Source organism: Vombatus ursinus, unplaced genomic scaffold (assembly GCF_900497805.2).
Source record: "Vombatus ursinus unplaced genomic scaffold, bare-nosed wombat genome assembly UNPS02014832.1, whole genome shotgun sequence".
Classification (NCBI taxonomy): domain Eukaryota; kingdom Metazoa; phylum Chordata; class Mammalia; order Diprotodontia; family Vombatidae; genus Vombatus; species Vombatus ursinus.
The window spans coordinates 647,771-674,648 of record NW_020954610.1 but is presented as its reverse complement, the minus strand read 5'-3'; the positions used below and the strand labels follow the sequence as shown (position 1 = coordinate 674,648).

The 26,878-nt window shown below is 38.2% G+C and overlaps 1 protein-coding gene across 2 annotated transcripts in view; it reads left to right on the top strand.

Moving 5' to 3' along the window:
• The first annotated feature begins 4,271 nt into the window (after positions 1–4,271).
• Positions 4,272–26,878, top strand: part of LOC114025953 (N-alpha-acetyltransferase 35, NatC auxiliary subunit) — a 66,116-nt gene continuing 43,509 nt past the window's right edge. Inside the window, exons 1-5 of one of the 2 annotated variants that reach the window (XM_027839495.1) lie at positions 4,272–4,364; positions 5,587–5,721; positions 19,456–19,489; positions 21,307–21,421; positions 22,920–22,994. In XM_027839495.1, coding sequence (XP_027695296.1) covers positions 5,592–5,721; positions 19,456–19,489; positions 21,307–21,421; positions 22,920–22,994 — 354 coding nt within the window. In that variant the 5' untranslated portion in view covers positions 4,272–4,364; positions 5,587–5,591. Of the gene's footprint in view, positions 4,365–4,404; positions 4,505–5,586; positions 5,722–19,455; positions 19,490–21,306; positions 21,422–22,919; positions 22,995–26,878 lie in introns of those variants that run through there. The other variant, XM_027839496.1, reaches the window with a different exon arrangement.

Here is a 26,878-nt window from a genome sequence, read left to right as displayed (position 1 = left end):
GTAATTCTTTGTAACAATGAGCCATGTAACAAAAGACTGGACAGACCACATGTAATAGGACTATATAGATGGATATGGGGATGCTCCCACCCCTTTCTCCTAAAAATCTGGATTTTCACCTTTATAGGTGGTAGGTGGACAGCCTACTAGACTCTTACTCCCTTGTTGTTCTATCTTTAAGAAGGATATTGTGCTAAAATTATATCTATCAATTATATCTCAGATATTTGAAGGAGTATTATTCTTTTGGGGCTTAGGATAAAAGCTACTTTCCATGGTCATTCCTGGGGGAAATAGTTTTGCCCCAGACCTGGAGGTTAATACTTAACTTAATCTGAGCTGGCTTAGTTTCCTTTCCCACAAAACACTTTATTACATAAAAAAATTATGAATAGCAAGTAGGCATGTTTATCAAAGCAAGCAATAAAAATGTAATTAGGAAAGCCAAACAGATTAATTTAGGTCAAGGGATTGCAAACTACAACTCACATTCAGCCTTTACCCCATTTTTGTAGAGACAGCTAATAATGGTTTTTACACTTAAAAATACTGTTTATTGTACTTATAAATGTAAAAACTACTCAATTTTGAGGCAGTGCAAAAATAGTCAGCTAGCCAGATTTGGCCCTTGAGCTTTAAGTTACCATAGTCTGCCAACTCTTGGGTTAGGCCAGAGAATACATAAGAGTTAGGGGAAAATTTGTGAAATGGAAGCAGCTGCACCAGGAAAAGAATTATCTTACCCTATAAGTTTATTTTTAATAGTCTCTGAAAGTGCAGGCCATGAGAATCAAGGGACATACTGAGGTTTTGACTTTTTCCCATAAGCCTTCAATGCTGGAAGTCAGCTATTTACCATTCAAAGTCCATGCCTTGCTTCTTCTTTCTCTCCTGTTTGCCTCCAAAAGTCTTTATGAGGAATCATGTCTCCCTATACATATGCAATGTCACAGGACTGTCTTTTATGGGACTGCCAGTTCCCCTCTGAATATGGGACATTTGCTTTCTGTTTGTTCATATCTTTCAACCATTTATCCATCAAAGAATAACTTTTGGTCTAATATGGTTGTATTACTTCCTATATACCTTTGATACTTGTGACGGATTGTCTGATGTTGGCTACGTGCCATGTGGGGGTTGTGGCAAGATGGGGCAGGGACAAGATATTAAGAAGTAACCGGAGCTCACGCTCCCGAGGCAGGGGGCTGTGCCATGTGGAGTTGTGGTGAACTGGGATAGGAACTGGATACGGGGAAGTAACCGGAGCATGTGCTCCTGAGGCAGGGAGCTGTGCCACATGGGAGTGGGACGGCAGAGAACGAGCTCCCTTTGTCACGTCCTCTCCCTAGGTGCAGCGCTAACCCCAGACGTCTCCTTCCTGTATCCAGGCCTAGCCTCCTGTGTCACGTCCTCTCCCTTGGTGCAGCGCTAACCCCAGACATCCCCTTCTGGTATCTGATCCTACAATCAATGACTAGTAGGCGGGCTGAGGAGGAGGGGCTAGGAAGGTATATAGGGGCGGTAGGGGTCGGAGCTCGCTCTCTTGCTCCTGCTCTCTTGCTCTGGCTTTCCTGCTTGGCCTTGCTGTGATGGCCTCTGAATAAAGCTCGAGTGGCCTTGCACCTCCTGATCAGCTCGTCTTTGTGTTTATCCGGGTGGGCACCGAAGACTGGTAAGTATGACCCTGGCAGCCTGCTCCTTATAGGAGGAGAGTGCACGGCGCGACCGGCACAGATACTGGGCTTTTAGCAGAGATATTTGAGGTAAGATATTTTTTCTCAATTGACACTTTTGCTTCTAATGCTAGTTACATTGATTTTGTTAATGGAAAAGCTTTCCAGTTACATGGAATCAAAACAGCAGGCTATGTTTGCTGGTATAAAGTGACAGCTAATTGACTACAGTGCAATTCTTCAACAATGTCCAAAAAGGAAACTAAAGACTATTTGTTTCACAAGTATTTGTGTCACCACTTAGTGATTTATGAAGTTCTCCTTTCTGTAATCTTTCTGAAGGTTGTTGGTTTGTTTTTGTTCAGACTTGGGAGTTCCTAGGTGGAAACCCCCTTACCATTGCAGATAGACAACTTTTCTTTAGCTTACATTCTTAGGACAGCGAGATATTGTGACAGTGTCCAAAGTCACACAAGCAGTATGTGTCAGAGCAGGAGTTGAGCATCTGTGATGTGGTTTAGGGGTTCAGGGGTGCTGGGACCCCAAAATCACAACATGCAGGTCCTGTCTGAAAGAATTCGACCCAAGCCTTCTTTCAGCCAAAGACAAGGTTTATTAGAACATGCATCATATTGGGCAGAGTCTAGGAGTCTGCAAGCCTTGCCTAGATTCTAAGAATCTGAGCAGTGGCTAGATTGTAAGAATCTAAGCAGTGGCTAGATTTTAGGAATCTGAGCATCTTAATGGAGACAAGATGGACCTTATATGCAGAAAGACTGTGGGAGGGACCTAGGAGTGGTCAGTAAACTGGGGTGAACAGAACTCCTGGGACCTTGACCTCATGGCCAAGGGAGAATGGAGCCCAGCTAGGATGAAGGATGGGAAATGGCCAGGAGCCATACATAGGGAGGTAAGACAAAGGAAGGCCCGGTTAGATTAACAGAATAGGCCAGTTGATGGGATTATAGCCTCAGGCGAAGGTCAGAGATTTGGCCAAGTGGGAAAATCCAGGGTTTTTCTTTTCTGGGGTCTAGATCCCAACCCCATCAGGTGCATGGAACAGTCCTAGATTTGGAGTCAGAGAACATGTGTTTACACCTGTTGTTCACTCACTGTCACTTGCTACATGTGTAACTTTGGTCAAGTCACAACTTGTCAGGGCTTCTGATCTGTGAAATGAGGAGGTCATGTCTTAAATTCTCTTGCAGGCCTAAATCTGGGATCTTGTGAACCTTGGTTTTCCTGGCTCCTAAAGACAGCTATCTTTACACCATACTGCCTCAATCCATCGATGAATCAACATTTATTATTCACCCATGTGCCAGGAATTGGGGATATAAAAAGAGGCAAAAGACAGCCCCTGACCTCAAGGAGCTTACAATCTAATGGGAGGTGCAACATGCAAGCAAATACATGCAAAGCAAGTTGTATACGGGATAAATAGGAAATCATTAACAGAGAGAGGGCACTAGAATTAAGAGAGGTCAGGGAAGGCTTCCTGTACAAAGCCAGATTTTAGTTGAGATTTAAAGGAAGTCAGGGAGCAGGGTTGGGGGAACAGCTCAAGTATGGGGAACAGCCAGAGAAAATGCCCAGAGGAATTTGCTGGTGGAAAAGCCAGGGTCACTGGATCAGTAAGAATGACAACAGTGGATTACTTTGTGACCTGAAATAAATGTAGAATTCAGGAGAGAGATGAGGAATAGGTATGTAGGTCTAGAAATCAACTGTACCTAGATAATGATGTGTACCTCTTAATCCCGGGTTCTTAAATTGGAATAAGTGAGTTTGGCTTTTTTTGTTTTGAGAGATTTTTTTTCCTATAAAGCCTCTAGAATTCCTAGAGAAGGAAGTGCAAGTGTTGGTTAGATTTGTCAGTCCATAAACATTTATTAAGCACCTATTATGTGCTATACACTACGCTGGGTCAAATAAACGAGGCAAGGTGGCGCACTAGCTGTTCAAAAGGCCCCTTTATTTGCTTCCTGGAACCTTTGCGGTTAATACGCCGTTGTTTTGAACGCACTTTTCCCGCACTTGAAGCATCACCCTGAGAACAAGTAGGGAATGAGGACGAGGCCAGGGACAAAAGCAAGCAGGGATGAGCTTGCCCAGGTGCGAGACTGCGGGGTTGGGGGGGAGAACCACGGAGAAAGCCAGGGAAGAAACACCTCAGCACGTGCACCCTCGCAGGAGTGACAGGAAGCACCAGCGCAGCGCCCCGCCCCCTCAACGCGCGTACTTACAGACGCACAGGCCACGCCCATTTCTTTGAGCCCGCCCACTTAACCCCCTCTTTACTGGGAAGGGGACAGAGAGGAAAGGGAGGCCTGCTATCGCGAGAGTCTCTTTTTTACGCGAGAATTGAAGGCTCCCTGGCCGAGGCTGGGGAGATAGTTGAGTGGAGGAGGTTGTGCGTGTGCCTGTGTGTGTGTATGTAGTATGTGCAGGTGTATGTGTGGGTGCGTGTATGTGTGCATGTGTGTGGCGTGGTGAGCAAGGCCCCTGGGAGTAAGTGAGGGGGCGGGGTCTCATGAACTCGGTGTACGCATGCGCGCATGCGCGCACGCGGCCGGGCCGCGCCGGGCTGGTCTGCTCGGGGAGGGGGTGGCCGTGGCGGCGACGTTATTTCCGAGGTCGGCAGCGGCGGCGGTACGGTGCGCGGCGGCAGGGGCGCCGCCGAACTAGTCGGTAGGGACGGTTATAGGGCAGCCCCGGAAATCCCTTGCTTTGCTTTTCGGAGCGTCGCGGTCTTGGCGCGGAGTTCCGTGGTGCGGGGGACCCTCGGAGCCGGCGGGTCACCCTGCGGCCCCTGGCCCGCCTCGTCCCAGGTAGGGGCCCCGAGCAGTTCGGCCCCGCCCCGCCCGCCCTCCCGGTGTCACCCGTGCGACCACCCGGCGACCGGGCGAAAGCTAGTCAGCCCCATCTTTGCCCCGCCTGCTCCTCCACGCGCCTCTTTTCCGGCCGGCGCCGGGGGCCGGGCCCGACCCAGGGTGCCCCCGAGGCACCGGGCGCCGCAGATGCGACCCCGCTTTGGGGGGGCGGGGGCGGGTGGGGAGCCTGGCAGCAGGTGGAGGTGCCCCCTCAGGCCGCCTGGCAAGGCGGTGCGCCCAGAAGCCCGGGGTCCTGCCGTGGGGAGTGGGAGTCCGGAGCAGGAGTAGTCATCGGAGGAAGGAGGTAGTAGGGTCGCCACTAGCCCTCAAAGTTAAAAGCGCTCCAACTGCATTCATCAGAACCAGCAGAGTGGCCTCCAGTCTTTTTGTTTGTCTTCTGGTGTCTCAGAAAGAGTCGCTGTGGTGCTCATTGGTCTCGGTCCCCTGTAGGGTGTCTGTAAAGAATCCATAATGGTCCTTCCAGCAGTGGACCTTGTCAGGGTTAGTTTGCCCAAACCTGGGTCCCATGCATGACCTTGGCCTCCTATCTGTAACTGGAGGTATGTGCCCAGCCCTCAAGCAGTTCCAGTTAAAGGGGACCGATGACTAGTGGCACATTCTGAGAATTAGGAGGACACTTTGCGGAGTTATACTTGGGTGCCCAGACCTGACCAATCACAAATTAGTATTGGAACCTCTTTGGTTTTCACGTTGTCTTTCTTTGTAAAAATGAGGGACTTGGAATAGATGATCTACAAAATTACTTCCATCTCCAGTGTTCTGGTAGTCTAAGGTGGGAGTTAGAATCATGGAATGTTAAGAGTTGAATGAAAGGGACCTTAGTGATCATCGGCTCTATTCGCAAGAGAAGAGAGGTGAAATAATTTGGCCAAGGTCACACAAGTAAGCAAGTGGTAGAGGCTGGGCTTTCCTACTGGTAACTCCTTCTTCTAATAATTTAACAGAGAGAACATTGTGTAAATACTTGAGTTTTGTGGAATACTGAAAGCTATTCATTTTCATTTTGACATGCTTTACAGGTAAAATGGTTATGAAAGCTTCTGTAGAAGATGATGATTCAGGATGGGAGCTTAGTATACCTGAAAAGATGGAAAAGAACAGCACAAATACAAATTGGGTAGACATAACTCAAGATTTTGAAGAGGCTTGTCGAGGTAAGTGATAATTTGGATCAGAAGTGCTGCAAATCAGGAAAACAGAAAATTGAGTTTTAGTTCTAAATTCTCACAGTTTGTATTAAAAGAAAGCCGTGTTCATAAAGTATTTTTGTAATTATGTTTCCACTTGCCTGTAATTTAAAATACATATGAAAACCAAAAAGTACCTTGTAAATATAAAGTATTGAGGGCAGATGCTGGTTAAAACAATATTTTTTACAAAAACTTTTGTAAGTAAAAATAAATGTATAGAGAGTACTTGCAGTCAATCAGATTTGTAGTAAAATCATTCAGTGATCTTTTCTGGGTGCTAAGAGAGAATACTTCAGAAGTTATCCTTCTAATGAATACAGTGTGGGAGTACCTGTAGTGCTGCTTTACTTTCAGTTTCTTTTTACTTCATCATTCCTTTGTTTGACTAATTTCCAAAGTCTGAAGGCAGCAGGAAGATTGGGGCCTACATATTAAGTCAGCCATAGATCTCTTCCTTCCTAGATTCTTGTTTATCCACCAAGAAAAGGTTATTCAGATAAGAATTCCATTATTGCTCCATTGACACTTAGAACTGCAGTGAGTCAGAGGGATGCTTGGCTAATTTAGAGTTAAGAAATTCTAAGTATTCATTCTGATGAAAATAGATGATTTTATATGTACAAGGCAGAGAATTGTACTAGACCTGTGGTCTATGAGATTCTATCAAACTCAGTGAATCTATGATCTGTGATACAGTTGTTACAACAGAAGACTTGAATACATACCTTTGCAGACCTGAATTTTCCATATACCATTTATGGCCATATTTATTGAACAAAAGCTACACTTTGTCACAATGATTAGAAACTAACTAGCTTTCAATTATAAGATATTTATTTTAAAAATTAAGTATTTATTAAGCACATTGGATTTGAAGAACTGTATAAAGCATATATTACTCTTATGTAGTGCTAATAAGTGATGCTCTGAGACTTACAAAAAACTATGCATTTTTATTTGGTCCTCTTAATATTTGAAATAGGTAATGAAAACATTATCCACGTTTTAAAGATGGGATAACTGAGACAGAGACAGACTGTTATTTGTCCAGCGTTATACCACTAATAAGTCACAGAACTGGGACTCAAACCCAGGTTTTCAGCCTCCACATTTAGTACTTATTTTACTGAACCATAGTTGCCTTCCTATCTTGTATGTTGTGATTATTAGTATTTGTGAAATAAAACTATTTTTGCATTGTATAAAGAAGATAACTAATAAATGGTTGACTTCAGTTAAGGGTTGTAAAGGCCTTCTGATAACACTTTCCACAAATTAACCTATCTAGGCATAAATATAGCTAGATAGTTGTGTTAATAAGACAAAATATTTTATATGCTATACTGGTTGGGCCATTATCCTCCCAGAGATTAGGATTGAGTCGAGGAATATACTACCACCTTCACTTACTAATGAGTTGCATCAGCTGTTCATTGAACAAAAGATACCTGTAAGGACACGTGCTACTTCTGTTGTACAGTCACCCTCTAGTCCCAGGACTTCTGAATTGTACAGTAGCAGCACAGATGGTAAAACTTGTGCCAGCTCAGAGATGCCTTGGTACCAGTCCACAGTACTCTTTGGCTAAGGTGGCCCAGTGTGAAAGTTTTTGATACAGTGAGCAGCATGATTGGCATAAATTTATGGTTCACAACACTGAGGAATGACCCATTAGGGATGGAACATTACAGAATAGGTGACCATAAACCTTGCAAGGAGAATTGAACAGTGCAACATCTGAGTTCTACAAACACGGGAAATTTCAGGGATGCTAAATGGGGAAAGACACAACACAGTTCATTGTGTCTAAAATAGCTCAAGTGGACCTTCCTGGGGCTTCTGGACTATGATGTGTGCCAACCCTGCTCATAGTACTCTGCTAGCCTCTTTGGAACATCTCGGTAGTTAAATGTGACTAGAATATAAAGCTGGAAAGACTTGGAGATATCTAGAGCAGGGATCTTAACCTCCGTTGTCTTGTGACTTGTCAACCCATTTGGCAATCTGGCAAAGCTTGTGGACACCTCTTCAGAATAATGTTTTTAGGTGATTGATCAGACATGCCAGATTTCAGTCTAGAGGTTAGTGGAGATAGAGGTAATTTTTTTTCCTGTTGAAGTTCACAGACCCCTTGAAGGTCCATGTACCCCAAATTAAGAACCCCTGATCTAGACCAATAACTTCATTTCATAGATAAGGAAGTATCACCCAGTGAGGTAGATTGCTGTCCATGAGATCTTGTAGTCTCAGGTAAATCAGACCTATGTGAGTAATTAATAAAGAAAGGCAGCATATGATTTAAGTTTAGAGAAAGAATACCAACTGGAGTGATTGAGGAAAGTTTCATTTTGGAGGTAGATTACGAGCTAGGCCTTGAATAATAGCTGACATTCATAGCGGATTGGGTCCTGGATTTGGAATTAGGAAGACCCAGTTTGAATCCTTCTTAGACACTAGCTTTGTGACCCTAAGCAAGTTACTTAACCTCTTAGTCTCCCTTTCCTAATTTGTAAAATAGGGATAATAATAACACCTACCTCACAGTGTTGTCTTAAAGATCCAATGAAATGTCAGTAAGCATTTATTAAGCACCTATTGTATGCCAGGCACTTTTAAGTGTTGGGATGCTAAGAAAGGCAAAAAAGGTGTGAGGGTGGGCTTTTGCAAACCTTAAAGTGCCATATAAATACTGTTGTTATTATAATACTTGTAAAGTTTTCAAAGCATTTTACACACTTCCTTAGAAAATGTAATGAGGTAGGTGCTATTAGTATCCCCATTTTACAGATAAGGAAATCAAGCTCAGAGAAGTTATGATCTGCCCCTGGTCATTCATATAAACAGTTAAGTGTTAAAAGATGGGTAGAATTTGGAAAAACAAGAGATGAGAAGGAAAGACATTTCCAATTGTGGGGGAAGGGGAGAGAAACCAGTATGATCACAGTACATGTTCAGTAAACAGTGAGTAGACCTACTGGCACATGTAAAGGGTCCATGTGGTAGAAGAAAATAAGGTTGGAAAGGTAAGTTGTATTGCCAGGCTAAAGACTTTTAACTGTATAGGCTGTAGAGAACCATTGAAAGTGTTGAGCAGGTTAATGTTAATGGTAAAAATATAAAAGCAATATTAAATTAATTTGGCAACTATGTACAAGGTGGACCAGAGCAGAGAGACCAGGTAGATGGTTATTACTTCGTATTTACTGTCACTGTTTGATATTTAATTTGGTTTACATGCTTCTTGGGGACAGGGATTGTTTTAATTTTATATTTATATCTCCATTACCTAGCACAGTGTATGAAAGCATAGGTGCTTAATAAGTGCTTGTTGAGTGATTATTGCAGAGTGAGAAAGGAAAGGGAAAGACACATGAGAAATATTACAAAGGAAGAATGAACAGGACTTAAATGACTGCTTAGATGTGAGGTACAAAAGAAAGCTGAAACTGAGAGTGAGTGACTTAGAGCTGAGAGCTAAAGACCTCCCTTGGGGAGGCCCACAATTTAGGAGTCAAGAAAAATGAAAAAGAGGAAGAAATCAGTTAGAAAACCCAAATAGTGTAATGTCACAAGAGAGTTCTAACTAAAAGAGACTGGTCAGTGGCAAGAAATACTGCTGGGAGGCCAAGGATTGGAGAGTGAGAAAAGGCCGTTCATTGGAGTTGCTCCTCCATTGTCTTTGAATGTGCAAATGATGCACTGTATTTGACTTTAAACTACCTATATTCATTTGACTCTGGTTGATCTTTTCCATTGCCATTTGAAATTAAAGATCCATATAGGCAGAATTTAAACCAAGGCCTGCCCAGCCAACCACCTCTACAGTCTTAAGTGTCCACTTGGGGTGAGTTATTACTGATTATGGTATTGGCAATTGGGGTTATAGGGATTGATCCTGGAGCCTGAGGGCACAGTAAAAACCACTTAAAAGTAAATCCCTCAACTGAGGTAACGTGTAAAATGTTCTGTGTACCTAAAAATACTGTGTAAATGCTTGCTGCTGCTGCTATTATTGCAACTATTTGTTGTTATTTAGTTGTTTCAGATGGGCCTGATTCTTTGTGATCCCACTTGGGATTTTCTTGGCAAAGATACAGGAGTGGTTTGCTGTTATATCCTTCTTCAGCTCATTTTTACAAATGAGAAAACTGAGGCAAGTAGGATTAAGTTACTTGCCCAGGTTCACACAGCTCGTCAGTGCTTGAGATCAAATTTGAACTAGGGGAGATAAGTCTTCGAGACTATAGGCCCAGCTGCTCTATCCACTGTGCCACTTAGCTGCTGCTCCTGCTACTGTTATTGCTTCTTTATAGACCTCTGGGTTTTCCAGGAAGTCCAAGAAATGGAGTTCTGGTAGGGGAAAGGTCATTTCATTTTAACTAGCTGAAAAAGCTGTTTTGTCGAGTAGTCTTGAGCAGGAGGCACAGATTAATTCCTGATATAGTGTGTATTGTGGTAGAATAGCAGTCCCTTCACAATTAGCCTGTGTATAGAACTAGGTCCTAAGAACAGTGATGTACCTGGTATAGCATACCTCTTGGAACTACCAATCCTATCAGAACACTGAAAATGTCTTATGACTAAGGGTTAGGTCTGCTATTATCGCAAAAAATAGATCCTCTGGAAGAAATTTACTCATTTTCTAGATGAGGATTATAGCATATTACTAGCTCTGGAACTAATTACTTTGAGAATTTGATTTTCCTTCTTTTCAATGGAAATTGTTTCCCTCTTCTTGAATAAAGCATACAGGTTTCACAGTGAAGATTCCAGTTCAGAATACTGCTCTCATGGTTTGCTGTGTGTTCTGTTTTAAGATAAAAGTAGTGAGGTATTTTTCTTTAAAATAAACCTTTATCACAGTGGGTTTTCCTCCCCTCTTTAGTGAATCGTATAGTGTAATTTTTCTAGGTTCTGATAATTTTACACATAAATCTATTGCTGTTGCTTTTACCATTTTCAAAACCTCTGTGATGAAGACCAAGTTGTTTTCCATGCCTCCTCATATTTCTTTCTTATACTATGCCACTACACTTAATTAGTTTACTGCACCTATCTTCTCATCTTATACTACATTAAATTGCATGCTTAGCTCTTATCAAAATGGAATGTGAGAGGCTCTTGCTTGAAGTTTTCCCTTTCTTGTCTTTATTCAGAGTGTTTCATGGCCATGGAATAATTTCCTTCCTTTTACTTGTCATTTTATATTCTTCCCCTTCTCATGGTAGTTCAAGGCTTCTCTTTTCTGGGAAGTTTTCATTTATTTAAACTATCTTATTTTACATCCAGTCAATCTCAGTTTACTTTGCTAATTTTTTGTGTAATAAAGATTAAAAAAATACAATTTGTGTTCATGAGCAGCTGCATGCCACTTTAAGCCTATCCAACTTGAATTACTACACAAGTAACATGTTTTTCTTCTAGGTAACAACAAAACTGTCCTGGGACATTTAGTGCTACCTAGTGGTCAGAATGTAAAACCTTTGACTCAAAGTCTTGTGTACTACTTCCTTTAGGGAGACTGTTATGCTAGATTTTTACTTTTCCTAGCTTCACATTACAGTTCCACCTTAGGTAGTCTTTGGGGGGGGGAACACACACATTCATTGTAATCTTAAGAACCTTTAAAGATAATCTAATTTTTTCACTTTGTAGATGAGAAAATATTCAGAGAAGGGAAGTGACTTATCCAAGGTTTCATAGCAAGTTTATGGGAGAACTAGAACCTCAGTCTCGGTCTTCTGACTCTTAAGTCCAGTGCGCTCACTACACTTACTTAGAGTCTCCTGTAACTACTGTCTACTACCATCAGGAAAATCTCCCTCTCATCTCATCTTTCCTGTTTTTATTTACTGTCTAAGATGTTCTTTCCAACCTAATGTATTAGCTTAGTGTCTTTGACTCTGTCATGTAACCAAAATGCACTCCAAAATTTATTTGATAGATTCTGTGTGGCAGAACTCATTCCTTAAGGGCAAGTAAAGTACTGAAAGGATCTTTAGGTACTGGAGAAATAAATAAGCTAATTTAAATAACTTTACCAACTGTAACTCAGAGAAGTATTGTACTATAGAGCGCTACTTTCGATAGTTTGCATTGATTCTTTCCTTGCTTCCACTGAAATTTAGATTAACAAATTTATTCTATACAACAGTGTTTTAATTGATATGTTTTGTCTTTACATTATGATCATTTCTGGAGAGAAAACCATCTTCCTCCCACCCCCATTCGACTGAATCCTCCCTTGAGCTAAAGAGTGATTAAGCAAAAAAACATTTGATATAGTGACTGAAATTGAAATGATATGGGATATTCTGTAGTATTTGTCCTCCACCTCTCTGTTATGAAAACAGTGTTTTATTATTGGTTTTCTGGATTCTTAATTGGTTTTCCAGTTGCCTAGAGATTACCTTCCTTTTGTTGATCTTTTAATTTACATTTTTGTAATTGTATGTTTTGTTTTTGGTTCTCCTTATTTTGTACTGCATCAGTTCATGCAAATCTTTCCATGTTTCAGTTTCTCATATTCATTGTTTCTTTTTCTGGAGGACTAGACTTGTGATTTCATGTACTAGTTTTTTTTCCTATTCTCAGGTTGATGACCATGCAGGACTTTTGAATAAGTGAGGGCAGAATGAAGAAGTGAGTCTATTGTAAAATTAAACAACTATAAAAAATAAGCATTACAGTGTAATGTCTGTGATTTTGAGATTTTGTTTCCCTTCCCTTTTCTTGGCAGGAAATTAAAGTCCTTTGGGTTGGTCTTACTTAAACCCAAAGTTAAAAACAATGATACTTTGACTAATTTGTAATCTCCATAATACTATAGAAGATGCTTCCACACGAATCCATCCTTTGATGCCTTATCAGATCCAGATGACCTTTGATTCTAAAAGTCTATGGCCCAAAATTCAAGCTCTACCAGGTTCTGCTATGCTAGACAGGTTTCAAGTATGGGGCCAACGACAGATTGTATTTTCTTTCCTACAGTCAATCTTGTTGAATTTTGAGAGGCTCATTACCAGTAAGCTTTCTACTTGGTGATGAATTCTTTGACTATAGGAATTCATGATGTTAAGAAAATTTTTAAATGTCCATCTATTATGTACATTCCCTTTCTGCTTCTATAGTGATGGTAGCAGAATATTGGGAAAGGGGACAGAGGATGCTGAGAATAATAGTACCGTCGTTAGTCCACTCATGAACATTAACTTAGTGGTTGGTAATCTAAATGTGAAATCCTTGTTTAGTGAATAAATAGCTATACTACTGGATGAAGGGAATCATAGCAGTCTTTCTAAGGGAAACCAAAAGACAAAGGGAAGCTTCAACTGAATATAAAGGTGATTTTTTTTTTTAAAGATCACAGGTTTTCCTTGGAGAAAAAATAGTTTATGAAGTTAGTTATTTTGTGTATTCAAAAGCAACAAGAAGCATTTCATGGGGCACTTGGTCGTCTTGTTAGGCCAATGATAAACATTTGCAAAAAAGATCACTATGAAGAATTAGAGAAATTCTATGCAAAACCCAATAAAATATTCCAAATGAAATTAGCATGTTTACACAGATGCCCAGTAACTTCAGAGCAAAGATGGATGTAGGAAGAAACTGTGAAAGTTATATAGAAAAACATGATTCAAGAATAAGAAACAAGAAATACCAAAAGTTTGTAGCCTATACAGAAGCCTCTTGGCTATATATCAAGAATACTTTCTTCAAGAAATGAGTCTTAGGGCATTGAACATGGCAAGCACCAGATATCACTCCCCCCAAAAAATGAATTCGATTATATTTTAACAAACAGGAAACAATTAGTTATATCCTAAAGTTATTTCTGACTTTGTATCTTTGTAAAGTGAGACTAACTACTTGTTAGAGCAAAGATCAACTTCGATAACAAATTAGAAGAGAGGTTAAAGATGAGTAGTAGAAGATAGGACATGCAGTTAAGGTATCTCCAGATTGACCTATTTAAACATTTATTGATATAAGAGAATGGAAATAATAGAAGAGACACAAATAGAAACCATCACCTTTTCCTAAGAAAGTGTTACCAGAATGAGTCAATTGCCATAATGATAATATCTAAAGAGCCTAAAAACACACTCTTCTTGCTAAGCAAATTGAGGTGGCAATAAAAGGAAACAACAATTTAAAATGTAAACTTTGTAAAACCTTATAAACAAAGATGGTGGAAGATTTTGAGCAGCATTATCTCATAACACGGAAAGAAGTTATAAAAAGAAGTGTTAAGAAACCTTGGGCAAGTGATTCACCTAAGGCAAGTCATTGCAACAGCATTTAAAGATGAAACTGGGCAGATTCACTAGGAACCTCACCTGTTAACTACTGGCATTACAATAAACCTTGCCACTTGATTGGAAGACAGTTGGAGTGTGTGAATTCATTCCAGGCAGACTCCCACCCTATACCCTGACATTTCAGGATTCCCAGTGTGGAGGGAATTTTGATATTTGTAATAATTGCTATGAAATGTGTAATGAATCTGCTAGTAGGTTAGAATTGCCTCCCTTGTGAGAGAGCTCACCATCAATGGCATCCTTCTGCCTGTGTACCTAAAGTGAATGGAATCAAAGACTGTAGAACCAGTTCATGTCACAGAATTCTGGTCCTGTGACCCACCAAGTAATGACCCCCAAGGACTTGAGCAATATTGCTCCCACAGGATTCCAGAACTGTTGTTTTGTCTTCCATTTTGTCGTGTGAAACCACTCTGGCCTTGGGAACGATTGTTAATAATCCACCTTCCTCCTTCCCTTCTCACTTGTGATTTATGTATATAATCTCTGTCTTCACTTCAGCAAGGTGGGATTCTGATCGTGAGAATTCCGGATTTGCAAATCTCTTCCTCCTAATGAAACTAATTAATTAAGCAGCTACCACATTACTAGCAAAAAAAAAAAAAAAAAAGATGGAACTAAAGGGAGGACAGTGAACAGAAAGATTTTAAAGATTTCTATGATGAAATTTTTTTGTCAACAACAGGGGAGTCTCGACAGTTGAATTCCAATATTGCAATTGCATGAGGGAGTAGAAATAGTATTAAAGGAAAAAAAAGATCAGCAAGACTAGACCCAAGTGTATACAGAAGAGGTCCATTTAGAGATAACATGATTTTGAGGGTTTTGAGGGATCAGTTCTTAAAGATAACTGAAGAAGGGGGCAGTAGGATACCAACAGTTAAGAGTACTCTGAGAAAACTTGTATGAATTGTTGCTGAATGAAATGAGCAGAATCAGAACAATTTACACAGTATTAACAATGTTGTAAAAGTTAACAGCTATCAAAGATTTAAGAACTCTGATCATTGTGATGACCAACCTAGATTTCTGAGGATTAGTGATGAAGATGCCACCAAACTCCTAACAGAGGTGATGAACTCAATTATGAAGAATGACATATAGAGTCTTGGACACAGCCAACATGAGAAGTTGTTTTGCTTGACTGTGCATAGTTGTTATAAGGCTTTTGCTTTTCTTTTTTTTTTCCTTCCTTGTTAGGGAAAGGGTGACAGGAAATAGAGAAATTAAGTGTTTATTAATTGAAAAACATAAAATCTAATTTTCAGAAAGACAGAGTATTTACCAAATGCTTAGAAAAAGACACAAATCTTATTACTGCCAAAAAAAGGGATTGAGAAAACATCAATAACTAACAACCCTTATGCCTGTTTTACAATTTATTAGGAAATCTTTGAGAAAACTTTGTACCTTTATTAAGAGCATTTTTTAAATAAAAGTAAATGTTTTGTTGTTGCCTTTGTATCTTAGTCATTGGGATGAAGAAAGACAGTTAAGCAAAAACATCAGACATTTCAACCACCTCTGACAACGTATACATACAATATTTTAACCTAGCATTCGTCTGCCCCTGTGCTGTGAGGGGAACAGTTTGTTCTCTAGAACCTTCTTTGGTTTTTCAGTTTCTCAGAGTGTATGATCATTTCCTTTACGTAGTTGTTTGTAGTCATTATTATCCTTTTGGTTCCACTTATTTTATTTTGTGTCAGTTCTTACTAACCTTCCTATGTTTCTCTGAATTCCTTCTGATGATTTAAGAAAATAGATAAAAATGCTTTTTATCCAAACAATGATATACAGTTGGGTTAGCACCCCATATTGCTATTCTGTCAGTACATGGTTTTAGAACTAAGGAGTGATCAGACAGGTAGAAGAAAAAGAATGCAGTCATGAAAGAAGAGGAGGGGGGGATGTTCAACAGTGTCACATGCCACAGAAAGATTGAGAAGGATAGGAACTGAAGAATGACCATTAGATTTGTTGATGAGATCATCAGTAACCTTGGAGAGAGTATTTTCATTCATGTGGTGAAGTTAGAAGCCAGATTACAAGGGGTTAAGATTTGGATGATTCAGCAATTAGAAAAGCAAGCATAATGAAACATTTTAATAAAAATGTTAACATTGATATCTTTTGTTTTTACGTCACTTTTATTTCAGAATAAATCTCTCCCCATCATTCTTTGAAACAAATATTAAAAAGAGGGCAAAAAAGCAGCAAAAACAAATACATAAATACGGTCTAATAATATATGTAATAATCCATACCCATAATTATACCCACTCCCTCACCCCAGCTCCCCCCACCTCTGAAAAAAGGGAAAGAGATATATTTTCTCAACTCTTCTCTAAGGCCAAGCTGTGCCATTATAATTATACGCAGCTCAGTTTCATTTTTGTGTTCTTTTATTTACATTGTTGCCATCATGTATTATTTTCCTAATTCTTATTTCACTTGTATCAGGTCATATAAATCTTAACTCTGATATGAATCTTCTATGTATTCATGCACATTATATCTTATGAGCACAGTAATATACCATTTCATTTTTGTAGCAGTTTGTTTAGCTCTTCCCATAATGTATAGCTAAACTTAAGGCATCAACTTTTATTTTCAATTCTTTGCTACCATAAATAGTCCTGCTTTTTTGGAAAACAGTCTTTTCAGCAAGTGTCTGTTAAAGGCCTCATTTCTCAATTATATAGAGAACCAGTCAAGTTTTATGAGAATATAAACCATTTCCCAATTGACAAATGGTCAAAGGATATGAACAGGCAGCTTTCAGATGAAGAAATCAAAGCTATCCATAGGCTTTGGAAGAAGTGCTCTAAATCACTTTTGATTAGAGAAATACAAATTAAAGCAACTTTGAAATACCAACTCATACCAATCAGGTTGGCTAATATGACAAAAAAGGAAGATGATAAATGTTGGAGGGGATGTGGGAAAATTGGGACACTACATTGTTGGTGGAGTTAAGAACTGAGCCAACCATTCTGGAGAGCAATTTGGAACTATGCCCAAAGGGCAACTATACCCTTTGATCCAGCAATACCACTACTAGCTCTGTATCCCAAAGAGGTCATTAAAAAAGGAGAAAGGACCTACGTATGCAAAAATATTTATAGCTGCCCTATTCATGGGCAAAATATTGGAAATTGAGGGGATGTCTGAACAAACCAGTATATGAATGTCATGGACTACTATTGTGCAATAAGAAATGATGAACAAGCACATTGCAGAAAAAGCTGGAAGGACTTGTACAAACTGATGCAAAGTGAAATGAGTGGAACTGGGAAAACACTATGTATGGTATCAGCAACATCGTGTGATGATCAGCTATGAATGACTTGGTTTTTCTCAGCAGTAGAATGATCCAAGACAAGTACAAAGGACTCAGGAAGGAAAATGTTATCCATATCCAGATAAAGAACTGATGGACTCTGAATGTGGATCGAAGCATATTTTTTTCACTTACTTTACTTTTCTTGTGTGATTTTTTCCTTTTTGATTCTTCCACAATTGTGATGAATATGGAAATAATGTTTTGAATTATAGCATATGTATAAACTATATTAAACTACCTACCATTTTCAGAAAAGAGGAGGGGAGGGAGGGAGGAAGAAAAATTTGAAACTCAAATTTTGTAAAAAATGAATGCAAAAATTTTGAACATTTGGTATATATATAGTACTTCTTCTGTCTTGACCACCTTGGGGTATATTCCTAGCAACTGGATCTGTGCGTTAAAAGGTGTTGGATATTTTGTTTACTTTCTTAGCATAATTCCAGATTGCTTTCTAGAAAGGGTGGACCAATGGGGAACTGTTTAGTGTTTGCCAACAGTATACTAGTGCGTCTGTCTTTCAGGGACCTCTCCAACATTGATTCTTCCAATTTTATGTCATCTTGTCAATTTACCAGGCATGAGGTAGAACCTTAGAGTTGTTTTGAGTTTCAAAGAGATCATACTTTTTAATGTGATCAATCCTTCATACAGTTTTTAATAGTTAGAATTTCTTGAGAACTGTTTGTTGCTGTCCTTTGACCTAATAATACCTCTTGGAGAATGTCCCTATATACTTGTGTGAATTCCTTACATAAGCAGTTTATCAGAAAAATTTGACGCGAATGATTTTCCCCCAAAATAGACACCTTTACTTCTTGTCCTAGTCACATTGATTTTGTTTGTTCACAAGCTTTTCAGATTTATGTAACTGAAATTATCTGTCATTTTCTTTTGTGATTATGGCTTTCTTTTGGTTAAGAATTCTTCTCTTAACGCTTAATTGTGAAAGATAACCAATTTCATGCTCTCACTCTCTCTTATGTAATGTAGCCCTTTAGGTCATATACCCATTTCAGGTTGGGGGGGGTGGTATGTATACTATAAGATGTTAGTTTAAACCTGATTTTTGCTAAGCTCCTTTTTGGTTTGCCCTCAGATCCTATCAAATAGGTAGCTTTTCCCCATGTAATTTATTGTCTTAATTTTATTGAGTTTAGGTTTATATGAGTTTCATGATTTCTTATTCTTTTGTACTTAGTTCGCTCACTGATCTGCTTTCCTATTTCTTAACCAATGCCTACTTCTTTAACATGTAATTTGTAGTCTTAGAAGTATTATTCTCCCTTAATTTCTTATTTAAAAATACTTTTAGAAACCTATAAATTAAAGAATAAGTGGAATCTTGTCTAAATTTTAATAGTATTTTTATGTCTTTAGGAAAGAGGCAATATTTAGATTCATTTTTTTTTTTACCATTGATTATGTATTAATGGATTTGATCAGTTTTTATATTTGTAAAGAAATGTCAAATTCAAGTACATTTGAACAAAGAGATTACTTTGTGGCAGCAGTGTTTCCAAAACAGCTTTTTAAAGTAGCAGTTTCAGGGTGCAGTAGATAGAGCACCGGCCCTCGATGCAGGAGGACCTGTGTTCAAATGCGGACTCAGACACATAACACTTACTAGCTGTGTGACCCTGGGCAAGTCACTTAACCCCATTGCCTTGCAAAAAAACTAAACTAAAATAAAATAAAGTAGCAGTTTCAGTTTGTTGTAAATATACCAGTCTTTTTTTAAGAAGTAGTAATGATTTGAATACAGTTGGGATTCAAGGTGAGCCATAGACAATCCTAGGATGACTGTTACTCTCACAACTGTTAAATTTGTTTCCAAGTTACTTAATCCAAGTGTTGTCCAGTTTAGTCGATATATGGACACCTACTCTATGTGAGGCATAATCCTGGGCATTAAATTAATGTTTTCTTATGAGACAGGTTAAAATGTACAAGTATTATTTTATGATACCACTTTTTAAAAAAATGTTATACTCTGTAATTAAAAGTACTATATTTTTACTTTGTTTTTAGAATTGAAGTTGGGAGAACTGCTTCATGACAAACTGTAAGTATATTATTGAAGTTGCCTTTGAAATGGGATGATTTAATATTTGTTTTAGATAATGTGTAGGTAATACGAACTCTTGGAGAGTAGTATTCTCATGGAAAATTAATTATCTAATCATACACTTTAGAACTTTAAAAAAAATGACTAATTATAAGCATTTATACAACTTGGTGAACTGTTTTGTGGCACCAGGCACATTGATATTCATAGTACCACTTTTTTTTAATTTGATGAGGCCATTTTTGTCTACTTCCTTACCTAACATCTTCACTATAGGATTCTGTGTGACCCTATAGTTGTCACTTACTGTTCACTTGGAATAAAGTAGAGTGTACAAATAAGGGGGTTAAAAATGTAAGTGATTCAAAAGCACCCTGTTTTATGTCCTTACCTTTCTTTGCCAGTATCAGCTTATTATGTATTTAACCTTTTTCACCTTATGTTAATAAGAGCATGCCATACTTGTTAATTCATCCTCTATTAAGTTGATTGTTCCTGTGTTTAATCTTCAGTAAATATCTTTAAAAATGAAATATAAAAAAAAATGTAAGTGATTTACTTTCTTTTGCTCAAGGAACAGGTGGCGATGCAATAATAAGACTACTAGGCAGTAGAAAGAATCTGGTTTTGTGATGTCTCCAGTGTATGCCTGAACAACAACAAAGTATCTATGCCCAGTTATGCTGCCACTCCTCTTCTGAAATCTTTTGGGTTACAGTGTGAAATTCCAAATTAACTAATGCTCTTTAACCAGTGGTAATTAATATGTATGTCTTCCTTTGACTAGTGACTGAGACTTATGCAAAAAATATTTTGCATTTTTTTTTCAGCAAACAATAAAGTTTCTACTGGGTATAGAACCCTTTGTCATGCACTAGGAGAGAAACAAAGTTTAATAAAGAGCTTATTGTCTAGGAAAAGAGAGATTAAGTTATAGTAATATAGGCTAAGCTCACAAAATGTTGTGATACCTCTTACTGTTAACAATTGGAGTAAGGCTTCCTACAGGAAGTAGCATTTGAGTTGGACCTTAACTAATGGTTAAGTGTTTAATAGGTAGGAGTAGAAGAAAGAACATTTAAAATATAGGGAATAGCCTAAACAAAGGCTTGGAGGTAGGAAAATTCAGCTGTGCTTGGGGAACAGTGAGTGATCCTTTTGGGATGTTGCAGAGAGCCCATAGAAAGAGGTAAAATGAGCTAAGTCTGGAAAAGTCATGTGGGGTTAGATTGTATGATGTCAAGGGGAAGAGTGAAAAGGGCGGCAGACAGAACCTTGTTGAACAACAATATTCTGTGGTTGGCATCTGGACAAGGAGATTGAAAAGGAACAGTTGAATGAACTATGTCTTGGAAGGCAAAGAGGAAAACATACAGAAGGAAATGTGGTCACCAGCATCGTAACCAAGTCGCACTTCAATGATTCAGTAAACCCTACTGTAACATGGCTTGATATGCAAATTGGACAGTTGGTAATTGATACGAGTTAGGGCTTGAATCCCAGAGTCATGTCAACCTCTTTGCCATTGTCATATTGCTGACTGAATGTGTAAACTTTTTTTTAATTTTTGGAATTGCCTCCTAGAAAACTGTTTTCCTACTATTGTGTTTTTACATAGCCAGTTCTTTATGCTAGATAGGAAATACTTGTGTATAATTTTTGTGTAATTAAGTAGATGACATTCAGTTGAAATGCAAGTGTCAGAGACTGGAAAAAACTGTTACAAAAAAAAATTTAGTGATCAATAACTGTAGCTTATAGGCAGACTAATGGATTGGTTGAAGGACTATAATTTGTTGGAATTTTTTCTGCAGCTTTGGTCTTTTTGAAGCTATGTCTGCCATTGAAATGATGGATCCCAAGATGGATGCTGGCATGATTGGAAATCAAGTTAATCGGAAAGTTCTCAATTTTGAGCAAGCTATCAAGGTGCAATGATTATTATTATACTCTTATTTTTATAATTTCAAAATTTTAAGTAAAGTGATAAACAGAACCATTTGTATTAACTGTCATATTTACTGTAAGAGACAGTTTTTCTTCTAGGTATCTTTAAACATTCAGATAAGTGCTGCTTAACATAATTTAAGAAACCACTGTTCATTTGAAACACACACACAAAATACTTTTAATGTCCATTAAAAGAATGAGATGAATTTACATCAGTAATTTTGTTAATTTTTTTAAAAAAATACATTTAAAGTGTCTGACAGTTCATTTGAAATTTTCTTATCACTATAACAAGTAAAATATAGTACTGTTAAGACTGCATTAATTTAAAATCTATTTGAAAGAAAATTTTGAATTCAATTATAAACTAGAGTGGAGCTTAACTTTGTAATATTAATGGAAAAAAGCTATACTAAGGAAAGTGATATTGTTAGCAAAATTAATGACCTATTAAACTTGCTTAAGGGCAGCAGCTAGGTGGCACCATAGTACATAGAGTGCTGGACCTGGAGTCAGGAAGACTCATCTTCCTGAGCTCAAATCTGGCTTCAGACACTTAATAGCTATGTGGCCCTGGACAAGTCACTTAATCCTTTTTGCCTCCTTCTTTTTATCTGTAAAATGAGCTGGAGAAGGAGCTGGCAAAGCACTCCATTATCTTTGCCAAGAAAACCCCAAATGAAGTCACAAAGAGTTGGACATGACTGAACAACAAAAATTAGCTTGTTTATGGGATCCAACTTTTAAAAATACTAATAGCTGACGTATATAGAGCACTTCTAAGATTTATAAAGCATTTTTTTTTCCACAACCCTGTGGGGTATTGGAAGTATTATTATGCCCATTTTACAGATGAAGAAACAAGCTAAGAGAAGTTGTGATTTGCCCCTGGTCACACAGTTAAGTCAGTATGAGAAGATTTAGTCTGCTACATCAGAGACTTAGAACTTAGATTCATTGTCTTGAATGGAAACAGTAAGCTAAATCTTGTTTCCTTTCAGTTAACTGGGGCTAATTAAAAATTAGTCTTATCTTTCAAGAAGTAAGGCTAAGGAGTTACTCATTGTTCATGAAAGTAATGTTGCTGCATTTCTGTTTTTTAAATTTGTTATATATTTTACTAATTTGCTACCTTTCTCCCCAGCTCAGATTTGTGAAGTTAAGAATTTTTCTGTTATTCCTTCACTCATGTTCTGGAGAGCCCAAAATATGAATTAACTTATTCTTACTAGTCTCCAGATTGGAAAATATGAGTTGGCATTTTCCTCGAATTGCTGTTTTAAGAAATTCAAATTGGTTTTCAAATAAAGTGTGCAAATATGTCAGCATAAGTGTTGTGCTTCGGGACTTTCATCTTATGGGCTAATTTACTTAGATATTTCTTGAAAATCACTGAATTATGTGGGCAATGGTTTTTTTGATGACTTATAAATTTTTGGTTATTGTTTTCACATCTGATTTTTTTTTTCCTTTTTAGGATGGCACCATAAAAATTAAAGACTTAACTTTACCGGAGTTGATAGGGATTATGGATACGTGTTTTTGTTGCTTGGTAAGAACTGGATACAATTTATTAGTTGTTTCATCTTTCAAGACTAGGACTTAATTTTTTAAAGTTCACTTTCCAAAAATGTGTATATTTTTTGGTAGTAAAGTGTCTAATACTGGATCTTCAGTAAGAAATGGGTAAAACTAGTGGAGTATGTGATAGCTTAGGGTATTGTAGGTTCCTTCTTTGTTGCCATGATTTCCTCTGGTTAAAAGTAGGGGAGGGGCAAGGAAGAAGGGGAAATGGCTTTTTTTTTTTTTAATTTTTATTTTTTTTTCCAAATATGACTAAGCCCCTGAGTTTCATCCTTTCCTCCCACATTCTCAGGCTTTTCCAACACTGTATTCTTCCTCTCCATTTTTTCTAATGTAATACGGCACCTAAGGCAATTTAGATATACTAATGCTGAACCTTTCTACCATGAAAATCTTTGGCTACAAACAATATGCAATTATCTCATGAGTCTAATTTATGCTTATTATTTAATTATCTTCATACAGGTTTAAAGTATGGATTCTTATTGTTGTTATTAACAGTGGCTATAAGTGCCTTCTAGGTTCATAATTCTCTTTTAGTCTGTTCTAGGTCTGGACTTTTAAAATATAATGTAATGAGCAGGCTGTGCCCCAGTCCTTGGACAAACTATTGTCTTTTAGCCTACATCTAGTCCTCATAAGAGTAAGATCCTTCTTTTCTCACTCACTTCTTTCTGTTTTGTGGCTTAGATCTTATTTTCTCCATTGAAACATTCTAGATATTCTGTCTTGTTCCTCCTTGAGACTCTAACTGCTGTCACTGCACTTGGTATCCACCACTGGATCCTTACTCTATCTTCTTCTGTCTCAGCTTTTTTTTTTTGTCTTTGATCAGGTTCTGCACAACTGTCTCCTGGGCACCATCCACTCAACTGGCCTAGCTAGAGGTTTCCTTTTACCTCCCCATCCATGGGATATTACAATTACTCCTGGCAATATCCCATTCATGGTTTCACATTACACATTTTAAAGGTAGTGTGTATTGAATTTTGCACTTCTAAAATACTTACTATAGGCCACTTTGCTCCCCTTCTTACCTCACAAGATTATTGTGAGGAACACACTTGGCAAACTTTAAAATGCTATATAAATGTGAATAGTTATTAATCCTGTCTGTACTCCCCCCCCACCCCCTCAATTTGGATTAGCCCTTTTCATTTCCTTCCTTGTTTGTATTATGGGGCTATATCAGTCCAGACTTCAAGACAGTACTATGCTATGATGGAGTCACAACTACACACAGTTCAATTCTCTTGTTTTGCAGTTTCAGAATTTCAGTTTTAACAATTCACTATTATTAGACCCTAGAGTGTGATTTATTCCATCCAAATTCACAAAGGACTGATTTATAAAGTAAAATACCAATTTGCAATGAAGACTATACCATTAAAGTGTCCAGAATGTTTGTGTCCACTATTCACAATACCTTCTTCCTCATACCTAAGACTATAAACTAGAAATGAGAAGGTTTGTTGGTGAATGTGGAATCAGAGCAGAGGGAATGAACTGATCTTGGGAAAATTTTTAAGATAATACCCAGATTTCTGTCTGCTCCACTATACTGACTAGATGGTTTATGTCTGCTATATAGCATCTAAGAGAGAGACTGTTACACAGTGTTGTATAAATGAAAAGTTCCCATTCTTCAACTCTCCTTTTTCTATACTTCTTGCTTACTCTTCTTTTTGAACAACTCATTCATTATTCTCCATTTCACCGTATTTTTATTATAATTCTGTAAAATGAGAGAGTTGAAATAGATGACATCTAAAATCATTCTGTGGTAATATGCAAATTACCAATTTTACAGATTGCTTTTAATTAATTACATCATGGATTAGTTGCTTTCTGGTGATATATAAGGAGACACGTTAATTACATCAATAACAATATCAGCAAATAGCAGCTCTTTTAAGACTATAAGTTGTAGGGAAAGTGCTGATCTGCATTGATAGAGGCTGTTCCCCCCTAGGAGCTCCCCATACCAACACAGAGGGATATCTCCTAACCCCTGTCGCTGGTAGACAATGCTAGTAGGTCAGCGAAGTGCCATTGAAGGTGTGGGGGCAAGGGAAGCACCTGGTCAAAACTGTGCTGTAGGCTGATTAATATGGCAACAGATTACAGGGTGAATTATAGCAGTGTAAAACTAGAGTCAGGAAGACCACACTGAAGGCTAAAACTAGGTTAGTGTTCATAAGAATGGAGAGAATAGTTTGTACCTAGGGTCAGACTGGATGTAGAAAATAGAGAGAAGGAATCGGAGATGACATTGAAATTTCAAACCTGAGTAAAAGAAAGTAGACAGTTGCCATTAATAGTAAAGAAGTAAGAAAAAGCCACCATAAAGATTATTTTTGGAACATATTGAATTTGAGGTGGTGTTAGAAATTCAGGTAAAAATGTCAGACCGTGGAAAATGAGGCCACCACATGCTGTGAGATGAGTGAAGTTCAAGATTTAGATTTGGGAGTCATCTACGTAGAGATGATTATTGAAACCTTGAGAATCATTGCTCAAAAAGAAGAGTAATGTGAACAGAGAACTCAGGGTTCTCAGGTTGCCAGTGTGAATAGGGCAGGAGGACAGAGACAGGAGGTGCTGCCAGATAGGTAGGGGGAGACCAGGTAGTTGCAGTGTTACAGAAACTAAGGGATGACAGTGTGCAGAAGACATAGTGAGGACTGTTCACATGCTGCAGAGAAGCCAAGAAAAGTCTATTGGGGTTAGTGTTGGGAGTTACTGATACACTTAGAAAATGCAGTGTCAGTGCAGTGATTGAGAGGGAACTGAAATCATAAAGGACTGAACAATGTTGTAGTGGAGGCAGTTATTATAGACTGTTCTTTTGAGAACCTGAGCAGTGAGGGGGAGGAGAGGAGAAAGAGTGGCAGAGTTAAGATTTTTTTTTTTAAGTAATTAAGTTGGCAGGGTATGTATATGTAGGCAGAAGGGAGAGAAAGGGAGAGAATGAAAGGGAGAAAGTGAGAAGAAAGGCTGGGGTTAAAAACAAGTTTGAGGAGTTAGCTTTGGAATGAATAGAGGCATATTTCCTCAGAAACATGAGGGAAGAAGAAGATATTGAAATATTTTGAAGTGAGTTAAAGAAAGTTGAGTGAGTATGTGTAGTATAGTATTGATTAAAGTTGGAGGCGGGTTCATTTGCTGAGTTGGATTAGAAAATAGAGATTGGAAATGTTTAGGAAGAAACAATGGGGAATTCAGTGAGTCATTATAAAATGAGGGGGTTTGGGTTAAATATCTAAGTTCTTTCTTAGCAGAAACATCACTAGGCTTATACTAATGACTTTTCAACTTGATAAGACATGTCAAAGATTGTGTTGTATTTGCAGTTTCTGAGAACTTGATTTTGGTTTAGAAATTTTGTGGTGTTAATCAGGTGCAAATAATGCATTTAGAACTAGTCTGATTAACTGGCTGCATAGATTTTGGCTACAAAGGTCAGGAATAGCTTGGAAGGAGAAAGATCAAAGTATTGGACAATATGCATTGTTGGGCAGGTTAGGATTAGGAAGCCTCTAGAAAGAATCTGAGTAAGAATAGCAAGACAAATAGACTGAATTGGCAAAAGTTCAAAGTAGTGATAATAGACTATATATGTTATGGAAATGTGAGGTATTTTGAAATTCAAAGTAGGTGATAGAGGTCAAAGAATACAGGTAGAGAAGCTGGGGGCAGTAGATCTGTCCAAAAGTACAAGGGGCTGCCCTAGCAAATAAGGAGTGGGACTCGGAGGTTTTTGTTTTTGGGGTTTTTTTCCAATCAAAGGTTAGGTGACCATTTGTCAGCTATGTTTTATTGGGTATGTTCTTGTTTTAGTATTGGTTGTAT